The following is a 21,312-nucleotide window of genomic DNA, read 5'->3' as shown; positions in this document are numbered from 1 at the left end:
GAGGGAAGATGGAATTGATATCGAACCACCGGAAGTATCAACCGAAGTTCTACCATTTCCAATTTTTAGCGAAGGCCATGTAAAATGTCTTCGGCAATGCCTTTTTTGTTTGTATCCCATAATTGACGCGGATTTGAAGGCTGATATGTCGAAATGATTATCGCGAAAAGTGTGCGAACTTCATTTTCATTCCAGTGATTAACGTGTTCCAGCAATTGTAATTGCTGGCTTACTTCTCCAAAACTTGCACACACCGTACCATTCACAGTAAGCAATGACTCAAATAAAGTTGAACCGCGTACATTAATCAATAGCAACCAAAGGTAGAAGCAGTCGTCGTTTTTCAGGTGGATTATGTAAATTCGTCCTAATGCATTAGTTGAGAACACATCTGGATTTCAATCTACTGGTTGGTCTTGCTTTCTGCGCAACTATTTCTTCGACGATGCATTCCATGTATAATATCAGGGTATTTCCGAATAGAACAACATTCTCGTAAACGGATCACTGACGAAAGTTGAGAAAAAACTCGTCAATGTTAATTTTGTTGCTGGCTGGAAACACCGCCACTGGCTGTACTGTATTCTTTGAGTTGAAATACACATTAATATAAACACATAAATAGCATGGTTTGAATTTGGTTAGCATTTTCATTAATGTTTAAAATGAAAAAAGTTGTGGTAGTGACATAACAACAATAGTTGGACATATGCTACCGCGGAGTTTTTTTGTAGACATTATGATGTTCTTCAATATTGTTGTACATTATTTTGTTCTATCGCTAATAGTTTCGGCAGCGCATTCGACGAAAGACATTTTAAGACTCATTTTTCTACACCTTCGGTTACATTGTGGATGTTTTAATAATTCGACAGGTGTGATGCCTATACTGCGACAACCAGCTGAGTTTTGAGAAAAACGAATGTGATGCCATCGTGTTTTAGTGTTGCTGGATCTTTCCTCAGACAACACAATACTATTGCTGAGTCCGACAATAGTCCGGGCCCGGAGGAATTTTTCTGCTGCGTTTGCGCAAAAAGGTTCCATCCAAACTCCACTTCGGTCAGGTCTAATACATGCAATGGATGGAGCCATCTTAAGACCTGCTCAGGCCTTAAGACGCACAGGGAGTAGACCACGAGTTACGTGGCCCCATGTTGCCTACGCAATACTGCGACACAAGCCTCCACGGCTGTGCAATCTGCACATAGTTCGCGCGCTGCGCCACCACTCACCCCGAGTGGCCAACAGAGGACCTCCACGGTCCCAAGGAGCTCAAACAGGCAACATAGTTCCCACTCTGACTTGTCCCACTACTGAAACCTGGGAAACCCGCCAACAAAAGGGAATCTTATCGTCCGATAACTCTCCTCTCCCCAGTAGTGAAGACATTTGAGACCTTGCTACTCCCGACCTTCACTCACCACCAGAGCATAGCCAGCCACCAGCATGGGTTCCGAAAAGTTCACAGCATCACCACAGCAATTAGCGTCATAAACGCTCAGATAGTTCGTGGCCTCAACCAGAAACTACCCTGTGAGAGAACGATTCTCGTAGCATTGGACTTGTCAAAAGCTTTTAACACAGTCTTTAGGTGTAACCTTTGATAGTCTATGCTCCTTCACTCCCCATACGACCGCGATTATCGCCAAGGTACAGAGCCGCAACAAAATCCTCAAGTCACTAGCCGGCAGCACATGAGGAAAAGACAAAGAAACGTTGTTGGCCACATACGAGGCAATCGGCCGGCCGCTCCTTACCTACGCATCACCAATATGGTCGCCTGTATGCCGTGGTACGCAGATGATGACACTCCAGACCTGCCAAAATACTGCACTCCAGTCCACGACAGGATCCTAGGAGCATCCAGAGGTCTTTCCTTGACGTCGTACAGTACGCCGACCGGACTTCGGACGCAACTGACTTTCGACAGGCCCTGAGCGCCATTCACAGTGGAGCCATCAACACCTTCAGCGACTCTCTTTCCGTGAATGGCGTTCTTGGAGTCAAACACCACCCATCGCAGACAAAGAGCTCGAGTTTCCGCGAGAAACGCGAGTGACCCTAGCGCAACTTCCTTATGGATATTTTAGCAGGTTAAACTACTACTTATCCAGAATAGACCCTGACATACCCAATGTATGTCCTGCATGCAACGAGTCTCCGCATGTATTTGCATGCCCTACCAATCCCACCCATCTAGCACCCTTTTTCCATTGGTCCGACCCCGTCGAAACACCACGTTTCCTGGGCCTCCCGTTAGATGACGTCGACGACAATACAGATAACCCTTACCATCCTAATGGGGATTGAAAACCGTTATAACAACAACAACAACAGTTCTGCACATTCTGAAATATCTCGTCAAGAAGTAGCGCTATCGCAGGTTCCAGACGTGGTATGGTAGTAGCCTGTGTGGTGCCACCGTGGTACGTGCATTCAGAAAATTTAAACACATAGAACCATTTGTGTTCGGCTTCTTCGTGTAAGTAACTGCTACATACGCATTTGAGCCAGCGCCATAAAGCCCGTGATACGATGTTTCAACGCGTGGAATCATTCCCATCCACGTTCAATACAAATTAGATTAAGCTCTGGGAGCTGTGATCGATAGTTCAGCCATTCGCGGCAAACCTTATCAGTTAATGGTGAGTCCCAAGATAGACCGGCAGACAAAAGTCCGATAAACGCATCATCACCTGACTATAGTTCGAGTTACAATTTCTTAGGATCATTTTTCCTGTCTACAATATGGCGACCACGTTTTTAGCCAGCTTCACTGCATCGACAACGCCTTCACAACTTGGTAAGGAAACGTCAACATAAAACGAAATTAATATCGCAGTTCGAGCGCGAGTCGATTGGTGTATGTCAGAAACCATAGCGGAATTGTCATAAGCATATTGGCGGCAAATTTATGCCTCTCAAATATGGCCTGTAATCCGGGATCACAGAGAACTCGTGCCACTCGCTCTTCTCCAAAGGCGTAGTTTGGATTGGTATCGAGTGGCCTAGTAACCGCACCAGTTATGCTATTGTGGTTGTCGACACCTCCGAAGGTACCTCACTGGATGCGGCGTAGTTGCAGAAGCAAACGTTGATGTGTATTGTACAATTACTATTCAAACATTGTCGAAAAGAATGACTCGTAAAAAACAGTAGTAAGAAAAAATTTCAATCCCTTAAGGAGATTAAATCGTTGCTCAATACTAAGAGCCAATATTGTTAGACACCTGGCAAATCGATGCGTTAACCCGCAAAAAGAGTACAGAGCTGCATCCATAGTAGCCACATGGGCCCCCGGTGGTCTTTGAGGCAGGCAACCCATTAATAATACCGATGGTTCAGAAGGCAGGCTATGAGCACATCTTCCCAGAAATTTCAATAGGTCTTCTAACTATGGCAGTGGAACACATCGTGCAACAGTCGCGCTAAGTCGCACCCCACTGATTTATGCAATGCAACTCATGAACCATGTGCACAATAGTCAATACCGACTGCGATGACTCATGGGTAGCTCTTTAAGATTAAGAAAACGGGATACGTGTATTTCCGCTAGCCACTTAAATATATTCCACCAATTAAACGAACAGTATCCTGCCGAAGTTTTTCCAACTTAAACGTTTCTGGGTGTACCGAATTATGTACCAATGTTTCAAAGACATCTTTGAATGCTTAGCATTTGCGCATATTTCCATCAAATAACGGGATAGCGAACGGGTCTAATTGGAGATCAACCAAATGGTCAATACCGCACGCTCCTCTACTGATTCTAAAAGTGCATCATGTGGCCCCATCTCGGTGGACGTCGCTCCTTCAACCAGCGATTATGGTTCTTCATGAAGCGTTTAAAATGCGACTTAAGTTCTTGTTAGAGGTGAAAAACAACGACTTTCAGATACGTCCGAGATACGTCCATGTCTGCACTTTGTTGCTTTCACGGCCGATGATCGCCAATTAAGTTCCACCATCACACAACCACAATTACAAAAAAAAATTTAAAAATATTTGTCCTCACAAAGGTACCAAAATTAATTTATCAGAGGGTAGAGTTTTCAATATTTTACTGCGTCTGTACGGTTGTGAACGGTTTGCTTGATATCAAATTAGAGATAAGTACATAAAATCAGCACAGAGTTATAATCAGAGAAGAGGCTCGTACACACATGTCCTCCAATATTTATAGGAGTACAACGGAATTTAAAAACCCGTAACTTTAAAATATAAATAAACACATGTAATTACAAACAGAAAAGAATGATACAGTACAGATAACGGATGGAAAGCTTAAATAAAACAGTATTGCCAGATCCGACTTAACATTATTAAAAACTAAATTTAAAACTAACATAAATAATTGTAAAGAATTTTTGCTTCTGTTGTGTTTTCCTTATCGGTATCTACCGCTCCTGCGATTTCTAGAATTGTTGAGTGCTCTTGTTTTATTTGCGCGTTGGGCGATAAATGGTTGTTTGTTCGTGTATGCTTTATTTGGAGCTTGTTCAGTACAGTAGTCGTGCCACTACCGACGAATACACTTCCGTTATCTGTCATTAATTCGTTGCAGAAAAGAAATATTTAAGCCATGACTTCATCAAGTATTTCCGGTCAAAGACCATCAACTCAAATAGTACTCCTAGTTGACGATTTTTCTGATCCGAAGGAATTTGCAGAACATCATACCTCGATAAGTGTCGTCATAACCTTGATTTTTGACCTGCTTTGAAGTGACGATTGATCGTCTGTTTCCGGGTCGTAAGCAAAGATCTAAGACTCATCGCCAGTAATAATACGTTTCATAAATCAATTAATATAACGGGATAAAAACTGTTCAAACCCCTGGGTACCGAATATGTGGACCACAGATAATAATATGTATGTGCGCTATAAATGGGTTGAATCGGGTTAATGCTTTCCTTAACCCACATATATCAGCCAATAACTCACATCTTAATAAAATTGAGAGAGCGTGTTTTACTAATAGCGGTGCATTTTTGTGCAAGAGCAACTGGGAGTGTACCACATCTCGATAATAGAAGAGATTTTTCAACATAATTTTGATTTTGACCTGCTTTCACGTGGTTTTTCGGCTTTGATATTGATAACTTACATGCGGTACGTAGCTTAGTTATCGAGTCTATAAGACAGCTGTTCTTGAGGTCGGCTAAGATGCCGAAACTGCCAAAAAGTCTGCGCCAATAATAGGTTTTATGTTTTAAGCGCTCGTAAGCGTTTCCAGCCACGTACACGGTTCTGCATAAAAATCACTAGCCAAAATTTTTTTCCCAAAGTATTTGCGAAAAATTAAAGTTGTATTAATAAAACGCAAAAAAAATATTAGATCACGTCGGGGTCACAAGTTGTGGTGGTTATTGTGCGATAATGAAATATTATTTTATAACGATGCGCAAGTTAAAAAAACTTGTTTGTCGCGAGTAAAAGAAATTATATTTATTTGGGCAGTACACTTATTTTCGTGTTGCCCTTTTTATTCATAATTTCTTACTGACTACATTTTATAATCTTAGTGCTATTTATACTTATGGAATGGGTCTGTTGTTATCTACTTGCAACTTCTTTGTTGTAATTCGATATCTGTTATCTTGCTAGTTCTATCGGTTTACATAGTTCGTCTTTGTTTAGGATGTATATTAACAGATAAGATGTATGTGAGTGTGTGTGTGTGACCCGGAGCGAGGCTATGTCGTTAACTCCCCTCCTTCTTAAAAACGAAGCGTCCTCGCTATGCTGCTACAAATTGTCGTTGTTGATGATTGTAATATGTCATATTATCGATGTTCGTGGATTCATTAAAGTGTATCAATTTAGGGCCTGATATATGCATGTTGTTCCAAGAATGCTGGTAATCTGTCAAAATGTATCCATTCTCTAGGATTTGGAGTGGAGCGTTATTTTCGTGAATTGTTTCACATTGTGCTGAATTATCATTAAGTATTTTGATAGTGCAATTATCAGAGGATTCAGATTTACAAATAAAATTGCTGAACAAATTCTTGCATTTTGAAACTCTTTGATAATTATTACATTTTGCTATCTTAGATCTAGAATAATTTTACCATGCTTATGAGCTAAAGGCTATACATTAAATAATCTACATTTAGTTTCGAGGATTGGGTATTTGTAAATTGTAATTATAGCCTGTTCTAAATAACAAATACGGGTATCAGAATATTCCAATATATTGATTAGTGGAAGATCCAACTCCTCATGGTTTATTAATTCATTCATATAATTCAAATTAAGTGTGCCAGAGTAATTTTTTTTATTTTTCGCGAAATTAATAGTATTAGTTATTGTTTGTAATTCGTTATAAATTTCTCCTATTATTACATAAATTCTCATTTATTGCTTTCTTTCAAACTGTGAATAAATGCTCTTTTGTTTGTTATTATTTTTTATTAGCATATTAATTGAAGTTTTTATTTCGATAAGGTCGTCATGATCTGGTGTACCAGTTATAAATTAAAGTACAGAACCAAGAAAGTTAAGAGATCTTTTGGGCCTATAGATATTTGGCATAAGTTGATTTTTTAATGTTTCCATTTTATTAATTAATATTTTTGTTTCGGGCTGTTTTTCTAAATTATAAGAAGATCTCATTATGTCTTCATAGGGCGCAAGTATTTTTGATAAATTTTAAATCTGATATAGAAAGGAACTATTTTTATATATGTATACGGGGTCAGTTTCTACGAGAATATATTTTTTGTTACTTAAATCTATTATATTGTCGCATGATGCGATAGGGAAAAGTAAAAAGAAAATTATTCCGTACAGGCCTTTACTCTTATGTTATCCTTATGGATAATCCGTCCTTTATTAGTCGTTGCAGTCTTTCCGTTATCATTTTTTACAAAGTGCTTCGCGTATTTTCTTACGTTCTTATTACGCCTGTGCGTCTTGGAAAATATTACGTCACCTGGATTATAGTTCAGCTGCTTTCGATTGCGATTATGATGACGCAAGACTCTTTCCAGGTTTTGTTGTATTCGTTCTTGGATGTCGGGATACCCCCTTTGATTATAAAACACGTCCTCGGGTTTCTCGTTAGTAACGGGATGTATGGTTTTGTTGTACTGCCGAACAGCTTCAAAAATTTGGTCTTCCGGTGCTGAATTATTCTGCTCTGCTAAAACTTTCGCGATTTCAATAATTGTACTGTGCGTACGCTCAACTTGTCCGTTTGTAGTAGAATGGAACGCTGGCGTTTTTGTGTGCGTTATTTGTAATTGTATTTTTTTGTGCACATACATATGCTTGTAAATCATAGATCGTTATCAGTCATTAAAAATTTTGCGTTTGGGTAAATTTGTGAAAGAATCTCGTCGACGTATTTGTATGTATCTTTCCTTGAAGATATTTGTCTAAAATAGCAAAATTTTGAGTATCTGTCCGTTGAGCTAATGTATATGTTATCGCTCATGTAGAATAAGTCTAATGCCGGTATTCTGCTTGTCACGATTGTCTCATGTCTCTAATTGAGACAATCGTAATTTAGTGACTCTGTTGGTCCGGATGTCTCATTTTGGTATTCTGGCAGATACAGTCTCAAAAATATTCACCAAATAGTATGGTGAAAAGAAGGGCAGCAATCAGCTGTTTAGTTTAGCTGACTAGAGATGAGTGCAAGTGCACAATCGTAATGTATGAAACGATTGCATGCAATTAGTTTTTTTCATAAAATTTCAGCAGTAAAACTTCTTCTTAATAATTGCACAGTACAATTATTGCAAACTAATACTAAAATAGTTTATAATAAATGCTTAACATATGCATTTTATCTGTATCAATTGTTAAGTAAATATGAAAAAATTTAACAACACAGTTATCGATTAACACATGTGTTCATCCTTATATTTGATAATAATGGAAAAGGAAGGTAAGTAATTGTAAACAATAAAAATTTCATTATTTTAAGATTGTTATAGTATATGTATAATTTATCTTTTTTAGAGATCATAATAAAGTGCACCTCGAAGGAGCAAATAGAGTGCTATCTCAACTTTGTGCGGGTTCACCCGGATAAAGTTGCATAAAAACGACCCATCGCGGTCGAAAAGAATGGAGGAGCTTTGGGCTGAACTCTCCGTGCAATTAAATGCCCTAAAAGGGCCCACCCGGAACCCCATACAATGGAGAGAGGTAATATTTAACCATAGATATTGGCATATGTATGTATTTATGTCCTTTGTTTTACAGAATCTGAGCCACTGGAAAAACCAAATAAGGTCACGTGCAAGGAAAGTCAAGGCGCACAAGCTGGTGACGGGTGGCGGACCCAGCTAAACAAGTGAGCTCTCTGAAACGGAGCAGAGAGCGTTAGAAACGTTAGGGTCAATTGCGGTTAATGGGTTGACTGATGTACCAGCCATTGGCACAGAGGTAAGGATAGCAAGAAAGACCAATACGAGTGTGCAGAATTTATAATTGTTTTTTCTTTTTCTAATTTAGGAAGAAGTAGTTTTCACAGCTGCACCATCACCCCTAAATACGACTTCGTATGCGTCCAATGATTGCACTCCGTCATCGTCCCGTAGTAAAAAAATTACGACGGACGAAATGTTCCGAAATTATATGGATTTAATGAAAGGAAAAGCCGAGGAGGAGAGAGCTTTCCGGATTCAAACTTTAGATTCCATTAATAAACATACGGAATCCATTAATAACTTAGCGGCAGCGATGGTATCGCTTGCTCAGACCATCGTAAAAAATACAGAAGATTGTACAAAAAAGTAAAAAATGTGCTTTTTTATGTACATATGAATTATTTTATTGTGATGTTTTTTGTACAAAAAAGTGAAAGTGAAAAATTTTCCTTTTTATGTATATCAATTATTTATTGTTGTTTATTTATTTTATAAATGAAATAAATGAAGTTTGAATTGAATTATATATTGGTAGAATTTTAATTATCTAATGTATTAATGCACCTTTGACGTGCTGCTCTGCCTCGAGTGTAATACTCCCCCGAATGGATTTCAGAGATTGCTCCCACATTTTCAGGAGGTGATCGATCTGGCAATATTTCGGTTTCATTTAAAAAAATACCATGTTTTTGTAAAATATTGTGAAATATTGTTCAAGTATAAACAAATAATTCAGCTTTGGAATGCTTATACCGCAATGTACGTTCTCTTGAAATGCAACGAAAGCGTTATTTTAAAACTCCACATGCTCTTTCAATCGTGTTTCTTGCTCTTATGTACCTAGTCTTGAAATTTTGTTCATTTGGTGTTTCAGGGTTTGCCACCGGTGTAAGAAGCCATGGCTCCAATGGATATCCCGAATCACCCAAAAGCCATTTAAAAGCTCCATCAGAGTGTTCTCTTATTAGCTTTATCCTTGCTGGCGAAGTAGTCCATATACCGGAGTCATGACATGAGCCGGGAAATTTTGCATTCACGTGCCGGAAAATTAGTTCATCGTCACAAACCTATAGGGAAAATTAGTTAATAATTAGTTATTGAATATAATACTTACCGCTTCAACATTAATGCTATAATAACCTTTTCTGTTCATATAATCATGCGGTACAAGGCAGGTGCAATTATGCCAACATGAGTGCATTCAATTGCTCCAATTACACCCTTTATTCCAAATTTTGAATAAAATCTGGAATATAATTGTTGTATAGCGATTTATTTTCTTTTAAATTGGAATACAACTTACCCAGTCTTAATTCTATTGTATTCTTCAACAGAATTAGGAAAACGCACTTCGCCGTGTTTACGCTCCACCACCAATTTACAAATATATTCATCACCGCGAAATATGCATTTCCCACGCAACACTAATATGAGCCATTGCATAAAAAATATAAAACTGAAATAAACTAGAGAAATTTGATTGCATGAAAACATACTTGTTTCTTTAAAGTTAAAATGTAACTCACCCGAAGTTCAAATGGAATCGATGTTTGTTGTTGGTCATACGGCTTGAGTTGATTAATGAGATCCCAGAACAAAGATTTGGGAAATCGGAAGAACATTCAGGAAGTTCTCTTCGTATAAAAACGGATCTTTTTTGTTTCGCAAAACAGTCAGATTGCACCTGCGAATGTAGCTAGAAGATATGCACCTTATTATCCATTATTTCAAAATTATAAATATTAATGCATTACCTCTCTTCCTTCTCTCGTTTTTTCATCATGAGGTAAAATAGTCCAACTTCATCAGCCATTGTTTTGCTCTTGTTTTTCTATGACTTGGTGCAAAGCATATAACAAGTTAGAGACTGATATTGCACAATTAGAGATGAGACAAACTCGCCAGAATACCAAACAGTCACTAAATAGATTTCACCACAGATTCGTCTCTATTAGAGACTTGAGATTGCTCGCAGAATACCGACATAAGTGTATGTATTCGCCTACTTTGTTTGGCGTTGGTGCGGAACCAATTGGTTGTTTGTTTGGTCGACGTTTGTATTTGTTTGTGAGACAGATTTCACAGTCTTGTACTTCTTTTTTACAAGCGTTACATATGTTTGGCCAGTAATATTTTAAGAAAATTTCTTGTGCATCATTTTTGTAGTTTCTGTGTGCACGTCTATGTGTGTCATTTATAATTTGTTTTTGTTGTTCGATGTCGGTTATGTCGTCAACCATGTTATGAGTTAGAACGAGAGCGGCATTGAGAAATGTATTGATAATGTCATTTTCGACCTAAAATACATTAATAATTGTTCGTCTATTTTTATAGCGTTTACTACTTTTGGTTTCATTACATTTTTTAATATCGCTCATTTACTTCAACAGTGTCATAACTCAAAAAACTCATTTTTGAGTTAAATACAAAAAAATGTGCTCAATATCATGGTTAATATTGTATAAACAATTCTCTGTGATTAGTAGAAAATTAAGCGCGTGAGATGAAAAAGTGCCGTTTTTCCACTTGTTGTGACGCGTCAAATTTTTGCTACAGCATCGACACATTTCAGTTGAACATGAGTCGTCGTCGTGTAAAGATTATTAGTTTTTACGAAATACGATATATTTTGTGTTACAGCGATTTATGTGAAAAGGTAGTTATATTTTTCATGTTGCTAATTTTCATGTAAATAGTATTATTTTGCGTTGTGACTATACTGTTGAAAAATTTTAGTTCCTCATAATTTGCGCAACACAATATGTGACGTTGTTGCTGAAAATAAATTAATTGCGTAACTAGGTATTTTGTTTTGTGACGTTTTTTTCGTGAAAAAATGGGCTGTGTAGAAATGGCGATTTTGTGTTAATATAAAATATGTCATTATTTACGAAAATAGTATCGGCTATAACATGAAACACGTTCTCATAACGTAAAATGATACGCTATTGCTGATAATAAAATTACGAATTTCGACTTTTTCTAGCTTACTTGGAAATGTCGTTATCCAAAAATAATTGCGGATCTTCTTCATCATTGTTCTCAGAAGATAGTGACAATTCCATAGTTGATGTGACATACTTCCCAGTTTCTGCTAATGATTCCAGTGATAGTGTCTACGGCAATGATGAAGATAACCCACCACATCCGACCGCGGTAAACAGCCTAATTTATGATAATTGCTTCGAGGAAGATTCTCCAGATCTAGAATTATGTACGCCAGTACATGAACAAAACTCCTTTGATCTACAACCAAGCACATCAACTTCAAACATAAACAATTCTTCCACCATTCTGGTTAGTCCGGCGATGAAAGGAAAAAAAAGAGGAAGCAACCAGAAAATTGGAAGAAAAATATTGTAAAAAAAAGAGAAATAGTGGTGAACACTATGAAAGCTTAAAAAAAATTATTCGAAACAAAAGAGAAATTAAACCTCCGTGCGGTGAAAACTGTCGGTATAAATGTTCAAATATATTTAGCGAAGAGCAGAGAAAAGAGATATTTTCCTCATATTGGGCTCTTGGCGACATTGAGAAGCAGAGGCAATTTATTTCCAATTGTATGAAACTCGTTGAGCCCAAATACCGCTATGTGCGCTTGGGTGGAAAGAGAGCTCCTTGACAATACAATAATGACTTTTTTTAAAGAAATTTGATAATTCTTTTCGCGTCTGCAAATTATTTTTTAAAAACACTCTTGATATCAACGATCGACCAATACGAACGATCGACTCGCGAACGAAGTATTGGAGCCGGATCAAAGAGGCAAACACGGAAAGCACAAAAAACTTGACAAGAATGTGGCAGATGGAATAAGGGCGTTTATTGAAACAATACCGAAAATCGAAAGCCATTATACGAGAGCAAGTACATCTAAAACGTTTACTGAAGGAAGCAAAACAATATCAAGCCTTTATCGCGACTATGTACATAGATATATGCAAAGAAAAAAAACAGCCATTTTGCACATATATTTCGTTTTATAGATCATTTACGGAAAACTTTAATTTTCCTTTTTTTCCCCCAAAAAAGACCTATGTGAGCAATGCGAAGCCTATACTAATATGACGGTCGAAGAAAAATCTAACAACAAAGCCGTATATGAAAATCACTTGCGTGAAAAAAGTTTGTCGCGACAAGAGAAAAGTAAGGATAAGAAAAGTCAAAAATGCAGTTGAGGCAGTGTATGATTTGCAAGCAGTCATGCAATTACCAAAGGGCGAAGTGTCTGCCTTCTATTATAAATCTAAAGTAAATGTGTTCAATTTCACCATATTTGATATAAAACAAACAAATGTCAATGTTTTGTTTGGGACGAAGCCAATGCAAAGCGTGGGGTTAATGAATTAGGAACATGCGTTTTTGAGTATATTAAAAGTTTGGTAAAGACTAATGAAGATGAAATAATATTTTATTCTGATAATTGTGCTGGACAACAGAAAAACAAGTTCATGGTTGCCTTGTATCTATACGCCGTTCGCTACTTGGATATAAAGTCTATCACCCACAAGTACCTCTTCAAAGGCCATACCCAAAATGAAGGTGACTCAGCACATTTCCTTATTGAGAGAGCAACTAAACGAATGCTTAAAAGTGGGCCAGTATACACCACTGACTCATTCATTACTACAATTCGATCAGCAAAGAAAACAGGCCAGCCATTCTTAGTGCAAGAAATGTCTTATGGAGATTTCTTTGACCTCAAATTACTCTCTAATGACATGGGTCTATTGAATATGGGAGAAATTAAACTCTCTCAAGTGAAAATCCAGAAGCTTCAACGAGAGTCACCCAACTTTGTGCTTTTCAAAACATCATACGCTGAGGACAAGTTCAGGGAAGACCCTTTAATCAAATCCAAGAAGAAACATAGCACACCGATTGATTTACAAAGTCCTACCACTCCAAAATCGGAATTCCTAATAATAAAAGTCAAGATATCAACGAATTAATTAAAAAGAACTTGATTCCACGCTTTTATCAAGAATTTTATAACAATTTGTGATTCAATCATCTATGTATTTCCACTATTTACTAATTATTTCTACTATTTTTAAAAACTGAAAATGAACTTCATAAAAAAATATGTTTTGATGCTATGAATTTTTGTATTTTATTTTTTTTTACGTTAAAAACCCCCGAAAATAAAATGTTTAAATGTATAAATTTCCCCCATTATTCATCAAAAATAAATATAAAGCTCTTATAAATGGAAATTCGGCTGGAAATGTCATTTTAAAAAACTTTATAAACCATTTTTATTTATTATGAATATGGGGGTTTGTATTTTATTTCTCAACAATAATGACACATTTAGTTTATAACCGAGAAATTTCTATGTTTTTTCAGAAACAATGACATAATTCAAAGCAGAAAAGTTTTTGTTCAAGAAAAAATTGGGAAATCATTAATATCGGTCGAATTTCTTCTATATTGTATACTACACATGACATATCACTAGTTTGCATAGAAAATCTGCGATCTTAGCTTTTATTTAACCCACAAAAGAAAGCTGAAAACTTAAAATTGCTCTCCTGAAAAAATGCGTTTTTTGAGTTATTTGAGTTATTGGACATATCGCTATTGAAGTAAATGAGCGATATGTCCAATAGCTCAGTCTGAGTGTTAAAGAAAAGTGTATGTCTACTGTATGTCAATTGCGAGAACTCTTTCTCTTTTGTAGAGTAATTCTGTTCGGTTTGACTAAGTGTTCGTGAAATAACACGTGTCTGCTCTGAGAAACGTGGTAAGTGGTTTAACAATGGCTGCAAAATGTTTTATGAATTTTCGATAATAGTTTGCGAGACCTAGAAAAGATCTAAGCTTCTTGAGTGAAGTAGGAGTGGGAAAATCTTTTATAGCTTGTATTTTTACGGGATCGACGGTGATTTTATTGTATTTAATTATGTGCCCCAAATATTCTACTGAGTCTTTAAAGAAGTGTGACTTTTCATTGGAAATCTTCATGTTAGCTTGGTGAAGTGCATTTATAATAATGCGTAAGTGCTCGACATGCTCTTCTGAGAAGAAGAGTAAATGAGAACATCGTGTATATAAACATACGCAAATTTGCCAATATATGGTCTCAGGATATCATCGAAACACCTTTGAAAAATTGACGGAGCATTTTTCAGTCCAAAAGGCATGCGAAAAAATTCATATGTGGCTCTATTTACACTAAAAGCTGTTTTCTCTCTGTCAGATTCTTTAATAAGAATCTGTTGAAATCCAGATTCCAAATCTAAAGTTGTAAATATTTTTGCATTACCAAGATTTTGTATTGTCATAGCTACATCAGGTATGGGGTATCTATCTGTATTAGTTTGAGCGTTTAGCTTTTGAAAGTCTACAACCATTCTGCGTTTCGGTTTCCCTTGTTCGTCGGTACCTTTTTTATCAACTGTCCAAATGGGTGAATTGTACGGACTTTTACTAGGTTGGATTATTTCACTTTCTAAAAGTTTAATTATTTCTTTGTTAATAAAATCATCAGATATAGGGTACGGATATTGTTTTGTCCAGATAGGATCTTCGGATCTCGTCCTAATTGTGGCTTGTACAGTGGTAGTAAGTGGTAATATTGAGTTAGTACCTTCATTTTGTTGCATTATTTTTTCAATTTCAGATCTATTTTTTTCATTGCTTACTTTATAATTAATTTTTTGCAAAATTTCTCTTTCTTTCTTGGCCCTACATTTATACCTGAGCTTATACTCGAAAAGGTTAATCTCTGCTTTAACTGTATACGCATACGTGTAGTCGAGGCGATTTATGATTGAGTAGAAGTTGAACTTCGTGTTGTGGTTGATTAAAATATCGGCTGCTTCTCCTTAAATTTTCGAATGCAATATCGAAAGTGCGGTATAATATGTCGGGGTTGTGGCATATTCTTTTATGTTTTCCATGTGCGTCCACGCACGTTTTCTCCAGGATCTGTATTGATTTATATTGCCCGTGAAGTCAGGCAATGCTTTAAAAATATCCAGGTTAATCTGCATTTCGTTGATTATATTTGGTTTGCAGTCCTCGTGATCCGTAATTGTCACATTTGATGGCAGACTGTTCTCCAGGGTAGCCACTCTTTGTTGGTTCTCAGTTAGAGATGTAGTTAAAGCAGCAATTTGAGCCCTGAGATTTGCAATCTTCTGTGCAGACATATCGAAGTTGGTGTTCAATAAGGGACGACGCAAATTGAACAGTTTTTGTCTCTTTTTATGAGATTCCAGCGTGATTCCGATGTTTATTGCTGCTGCTTCCAAGTTTTCAGGAACTTATTTTTTCCTTCTTCAGGAACGTGGATTTTAGTTTTATCCCTTTATGTCAGGATATGGCAGGTTCAGTTCAAACGGAAAGAACGGTTGAGCCCACAGTTAACAAACTGTTGTTTGTCGCGAGTAAAATAAATTATGTTTATTTGGGCAGTACACTTATTTTCGTGTTGCCTTTTTTATTCATAATTTCTTACTGACTACATTTTCTAATCTTAGTGCTATTTATGTATACTTATGGAATGCGGCTGCTGTTATCTGCTTCCAATTTCTTTGTTGTAATTCGATATTTGTTATCTTGCTATCACTTGTTTGTTATTGCTGAGATGCGGAGGTGGTTATCGCAGTATATTATTCTCTTGCCAGATGTTTGTTTTTTATATGTCGAGAATGCATTTCTATTGTTCGGCTGATAGTGCATGTCAAAACAAGTTCTATCAGTTTACATAGTTCGTCTTTGTTTAGGATGTATATTAACAGATAAGATGTATGTGAGTGTGTGTGTGTGACCCGGAGCGAGGCTATGTCGTTAACTCGCACACGGTGGCTGCCAACAGGAGAAGAGTTGAATATATGATGTCCTATATAGCAGCAGCATTCATCCTCGAGCTTTATTTTTGACTATGTATTCACTGTATGTAGTAGTGTACCGAACTACTTTCTGTCGGTTTCCCGGAAATTAACCAAAAGTTAAAAAAGTTTGGCAGCAACCGTTTCATTAAAATATGCAAATAAATACAAGTTATGAAATAATATGTAGAATCGATAATTGTTGTATTTGTTCCATACTCATGTGATTTCCCCAATTTGTCATTTTTATATTTTCTATTTAGTAGCGTCAGTTTGTTTTTGTTTAAGGTGTTTAGTATATACATTTGTTTCGCGCACGGTTTTCACAATGTTCTGTAATTTTGTTACTTTTTTTTTAAATATTTTTTTTGTATTACATATAATTTGATGTAGGTCTTTTCAACGTTTGCATTAGCTTCGTCTGTGTGTATGTATGTATGTATGTATATAACCTTTTCCAGTTCGTCGGTAATTTCAGTAAAAAATTTAGATATCTTGATGAAACTCACCACATATTTCTTAGCACCTAATGGAGGTCGGTGTTGCAGTTGTGCGTAATCGGTGCATTTAAGATGCCGAACTGTAATTTCATACAGGGGATTGCGGTAATAAAGGACATCCGATGTCTGATTTTTTTTTTAATGGGCGTAGTTCCGCTATCAAAATGGTTTAATGTACATATCTTCCCCATAGGTAAAGCTGACTCAACCCAACCTGCTCGGAAGAAGTATCTTTAGCATCTCTACAAACTCTAAGAAAATGGGTGGAATCAGATAATAATCACTCCCACTCCCCATATAACGTTACATTGAAAACTACTGAGAGGACAATACATGCCGCAAGCAATGAACTTTTCAAAAAAGATGGTTGGGAAGAGCTTTACAAGAGAACAATGGACGTGGCCTTTAGCTGAAATCCTATATCAGGAACTACCCGACTAATTTTGGTATGTGAGGTTACCCAGCCAGCCGCTGCAAGAATGGTGAAATCGGACAACAACAAAATTTTTGTATGTTTGTAACTTTTTTCAGTGGTACTGAAACTGTTTGAGAGGCATTGCTAAAAATAAAGATTATAAAAAAATGTCCCTAAAACTATGTAGCTGAAAGCATCAACTTTCCATGCTATAATTTTGATAACAAATTTAGTCATACACATCCTTAAAGAAAGTGAAAACACCACGTGTGGTCAAATAATAAAAATGGTTAAAAAAGCTAAAAACATGGTTTTACGAAGCACTCTTTTTTTCACTGTATATTTTTTTCATTTCAGTTGTACACATGTATGTGTATATACATACATATGCTTCGAGAATATAGGTTTTATCTTCATTTAATTATTTATTTTTAATTCTTTTTTTCAATGTGATCATCGCACTGTTACTTTTTGTAGTTTACCTATGTTTGTTTTTACCTTTTATCGACAGTGCCTTTCTTTAGAGCTCGAAGGACCAATGATTACTTCTTTACCCATTTTGCTCCTTTGTCGCTCACCACTTAAATAATTCCGACTAGACCTTTGGGTTTCTAAGTAAAAAACCAAGTTTTCGATTGTATTTATATTTTCTTTCAATTCATTAAAATGTTAGTTAATCACAATCACACAATAATGTTTTGGTTCCGAATCCAGACGAAAAAAAGAGCTGGTTAGACATGACGATCCTTTTTTGCTCATGTTACTGTTAGGTGGTGTCCATGGCGTCATCGAGTGTGGTGTTTTTTTTGCAGATATGAATGTGTTGTGCTCTCGTGTGGGTTCCTTTGTGTGGTGTGTGCTTGCATGTATTGATGTGTGGTGTTCTCTTATAAGTTCTATTGGTGTGGTGTTTTGGAGTGTGACTGTGTTATGCATTAAGTCAAAAGGTGCATTGATGTGGTGGTTTTAGGGAAGACTAATCTCATTTAGCCACCGTTATTCTGGCAATGATACATCGCAATACCAAAACTGAATAATATAGAGTATTATACCTAATATGAAGATGTCAGCCATTCTTGCTTATTACTTATTTACTTATTAATAATGTTCATTTTTTCCGTAGTTTCAAGAACAGGAAATTTACATTAGTTAATAATTAATTATACCATTGTTCTAAATAATTTCATTTTGACATTTTATTTAAGATTCGAATGGACCGCATTGTAATCGAATATCTACTCAGAAGAGGATATTATGAAACGGCGGAGTGCCTTGCAAGGAAGTCTGATATTCGAAGTTTAACTAATCTTGGTGAGTAAACAACGTCCGATCGTCATTTAATCGTTTATTTAATAATTTATTAATCTATAATCTATACCATCTGACCTAATTTGACTTGGGCTGGTGCATTTGAACTGCGCCAGAGTTAATTTTTACTTATGTAAAAATGAGCAAAATAATGTTTTTTGCACTGTATCAAAATGGCGCTCTTAAGAATATTACTTAAGATTCATAAACGGCGTATATAAATAATCTTAAGGTTGTTACAAATAGAACAGAGTAGCTTTGTTCACGAATAAGTCTATTCATTATGAAATGACAAAACAGAATTAGTAAGAATGAAATAACAGCTGTCAAATAGACAAACTCCAAGAACCACTATTGTACAAACACGGTGTTCAGGAATTTTCCAAAAGAACTATATCGTCTGCGTAGGCAACCACTCGGTAGCCTCGTTCCTCAAGTTCTTTCTAAAGGTCGTTCACCAAAAGGCTCGAGAGCAAAAGGCTAAAAGACGTCACCTTACGGGGTTCACATTTTCACTTACCGATGTGCCCGTAAATTTTCCCATTCCGCAGAACCGTTTTGTTGCAAAGGAAACCATAGATGATAAGCTTGAGATCCAACAATCACATCCTTATGTTGTTGAAAGTCCCTTTGATATCGAAAACGGTACAATAGTGTCGGCTAACCTGCCAATAGGTATCCCGTTCCTCCGAAATGGAACAAACGAAACGAATAGAGACTAACCCTATAGGCCTTAGCAGTAACATGAGAGCTTCGCATAGATGAGGACCACCCATTTTTTCACGTTGTGCAGGTATAATGCTATCGGGTCCCGGAGATTTAAAAGAGTTAATAATACATGTAAGACGACGCTTATCCTAACGGTTAAAAACAAAGGCTATATAGCCTTGAAACTCTCTAAGGGTTACCTCTTCCGTAGATGCGTTTAAAGGAAAGTGAGCGTCCTGGTGTAGTCGTAGCGACTTCTCACATCAGCCTAGTTTCCAGGTCCATGTCTCAGATACCCCAATGGGTTATGTTTCTTTACGAGAATACGGCAAATAGGATTAGCTCATGACAACCCTCTGTAGTTTCGCAGAAGACCTTTTGGCCTTCCTAATACCGGTCTTATATTAGGTTGTCAAATATCTCCCTTCCGTCTGTTTGCTCTTTAAATTGATCATTAATTGAACGCAATATCCAAACTAATTATGCATAGCGTCGTTTTGTAGGTTATGTCAAGACCTTTCAAAGATGTATAGTATTGCCAGATACGAGCTCTGTAGACTTTATACATAGCCGCAAAATTCTGAAGACAAAAAGTCGGAAGGGAGATATTTGCAACCTAATATATGGCATGACCTGCTTTACAAAATGCCCAATCTGCACTAAGTCCGCTTTTATGAGCCTTATTAAACAGTCTCCTTGGTGTGCCAAAAGACAGGAGCTTTTAAGGACACACCTATATACAGAACTGGAGACCTCAACACACTCATCGTTCCTGCTGGCAGATAGGCTTGAGCTTCGACCTGGCGCAACAATTTCTAAGTTTCTATATGTTTCTCTGGCCTGACCTGATCTGTCCAGGTTAAAACTAGTATATATATGATCAGAGAAGGAATGGTTCTTATGAACCCTCCATTCGGAGATGAAGGGAGCTATTTCTCCTTGATGTCAAAGTGAGGTCAATGACTTCTTCCCTGCCTGCAGGTACGAAAGTGGGACAGTTTCTTTTGTTCTTTATGCAGAGATCTTTACTACAAATTGAACCAAAAAGTGACTCATCTCTAGCGTTTACTCCCGAGATTCCCCAGACCGTGAGCTTTTAGTTCGCGCCCGAACCAATAATAACGCTAGATTTTTTTCGTCGGGCCCCTCATCCCGTCTTCCTCAGCATCTCTGGAGGTGGCTTCACCCCCGCCATCGTACGGCATATGGACCGAAGCGATCCAGAGTTCTCCGGCTTAGTCACAACGTCCTATTTGCTGAATCTATATAAGAGAAAAGCATTTAGTTCATTTCGGAAAAGCAAACAACCTCAGAGTCTACCAGTACTATTGTCAATAGTTTATGACTCCCTGCTCCTCCTAATGCTAAGCCACGGCTCTTGAAGGTTTTCTCCATCCTACAGTCTTTTCCAGAAGTGCGGGTTCCGAACATGCAAGACTCTCGACTCGGAACTCCTCGAACGAATAACCACTCAAGATTAAAGGCAGCATCGGCGATCAAAGATATGCCCCCAACGCTTTCTGTGTCCAAAAGGGACGAGGCCACATCCACGCCTGTCTGCGCATGTGTTTCCTTTTCTATATCGCTCCTGAAGGCTGTGAGACAACCGCCTTGTCTGTTGACACCCTTTGCGTTGGTAAAAGGACCGATGGACACCTTGTTCCGGAGAATCAGCATAGTGGAAGATGGCTCCATATATCCAACTACGATCGCACACCCCCAGTTTGTTTTAACGACCTCTGCCGCCTAAGAGTAAGCTGAAACTCACTCGAGCTCAGGTTCCTGAGCAATCTTCCTGCCACCGTAGAGAGCTATTATATTTTCTGCCACGCGGCGGACCGTCTTCAGCATACTAGCTGATTTCACCAGCTTATTGACGGGGATTTTAGCATTGCCTGCGATCTCTCAGCCCACCATGAACCTAGCAGAGGTTCCTATGCCTGTGCTGGCGGTTTCACCTGACTGACTTTCTGCGCTATTAAAAGGGCGGTTTTCCCGCTACCTTTTGTGGACGACGATTCCGTCACTCCGGCCAGTGACCCACCCGGGACTGGCTTTTAATGGTTCCAAAGTTAGCTCTATTAAGGAGCCAAAAGGAGAGTTGACGCACGCCCTTATGGGGCAAAGCATTCAGAGCCAGCAAGGAGTTTTCTTAA

At 37.5% G+C, this 21,312-nt stretch overlaps 1 protein-coding gene and 2 long non-coding RNA genes across 8 annotated transcripts in view; 2 read left to right on the top strand and 1 right to left on the bottom strand.

Annotated features, from left to right (window-relative positions):
• The window catches only part of LOC126764054 (E3 ubiquitin-protein transferase MAEA), a 188,395-nt gene that overhangs the window by 33,342 nt on the left and 133,741 nt on the right, over positions 1–21,312 (top strand). For all 6 annotated transcript variants that reach the window (XM_050481807.1, XM_050481808.1, XM_050481804.1 and 3 more), the window contains exon 2: positions 18,346–18,451. In XM_050481807.1, the coding sequence (XP_050337764.1) occupies positions 18,346–18,451 (106 nt within the window). The remainder of the gene's footprint in view (positions 1–18,345; positions 18,452–21,312) is intronic.
• On the top strand, positions 6,423–8,734 carry LOC126764317 (uncharacterized). The gene is made up of 3 exons (XR_007667930.1): positions 6,423–8,163; positions 8,221–8,403; positions 8,473–8,734. It is a non-coding gene; the product is annotated as an uncharacterized LOC126764317 (long non-coding RNA).
• Positions 8,952–11,346, bottom strand: LOC126764320 (uncharacterized). The gene is made up of 5 exons (XR_007667932.1): positions 10,142–11,346; positions 9,914–10,083; positions 9,691–9,853; positions 9,528–9,633; positions 8,952–9,454 (listed from the first exon to the last, which is right to left on the bottom strand). It is a non-coding gene; the product is annotated as an uncharacterized LOC126764320 (long non-coding RNA).

Source organism: Bactrocera neohumeralis, unplaced genomic scaffold (genome assembly GCF_024586455.1).
Source record: "Bactrocera neohumeralis isolate Rockhampton unplaced genomic scaffold, APGP_CSIRO_Bneo_wtdbg2-racon-allhic-juicebox.fasta_v2 cluster09, whole genome shotgun sequence".
Taxonomy (NCBI): Eukaryota; Metazoa; Arthropoda; class Insecta; order Diptera; family Tephritidae; genus Bactrocera; species Bactrocera neohumeralis.
This window is presented reverse-complemented; position numbering and strand designations above follow the sequence as displayed.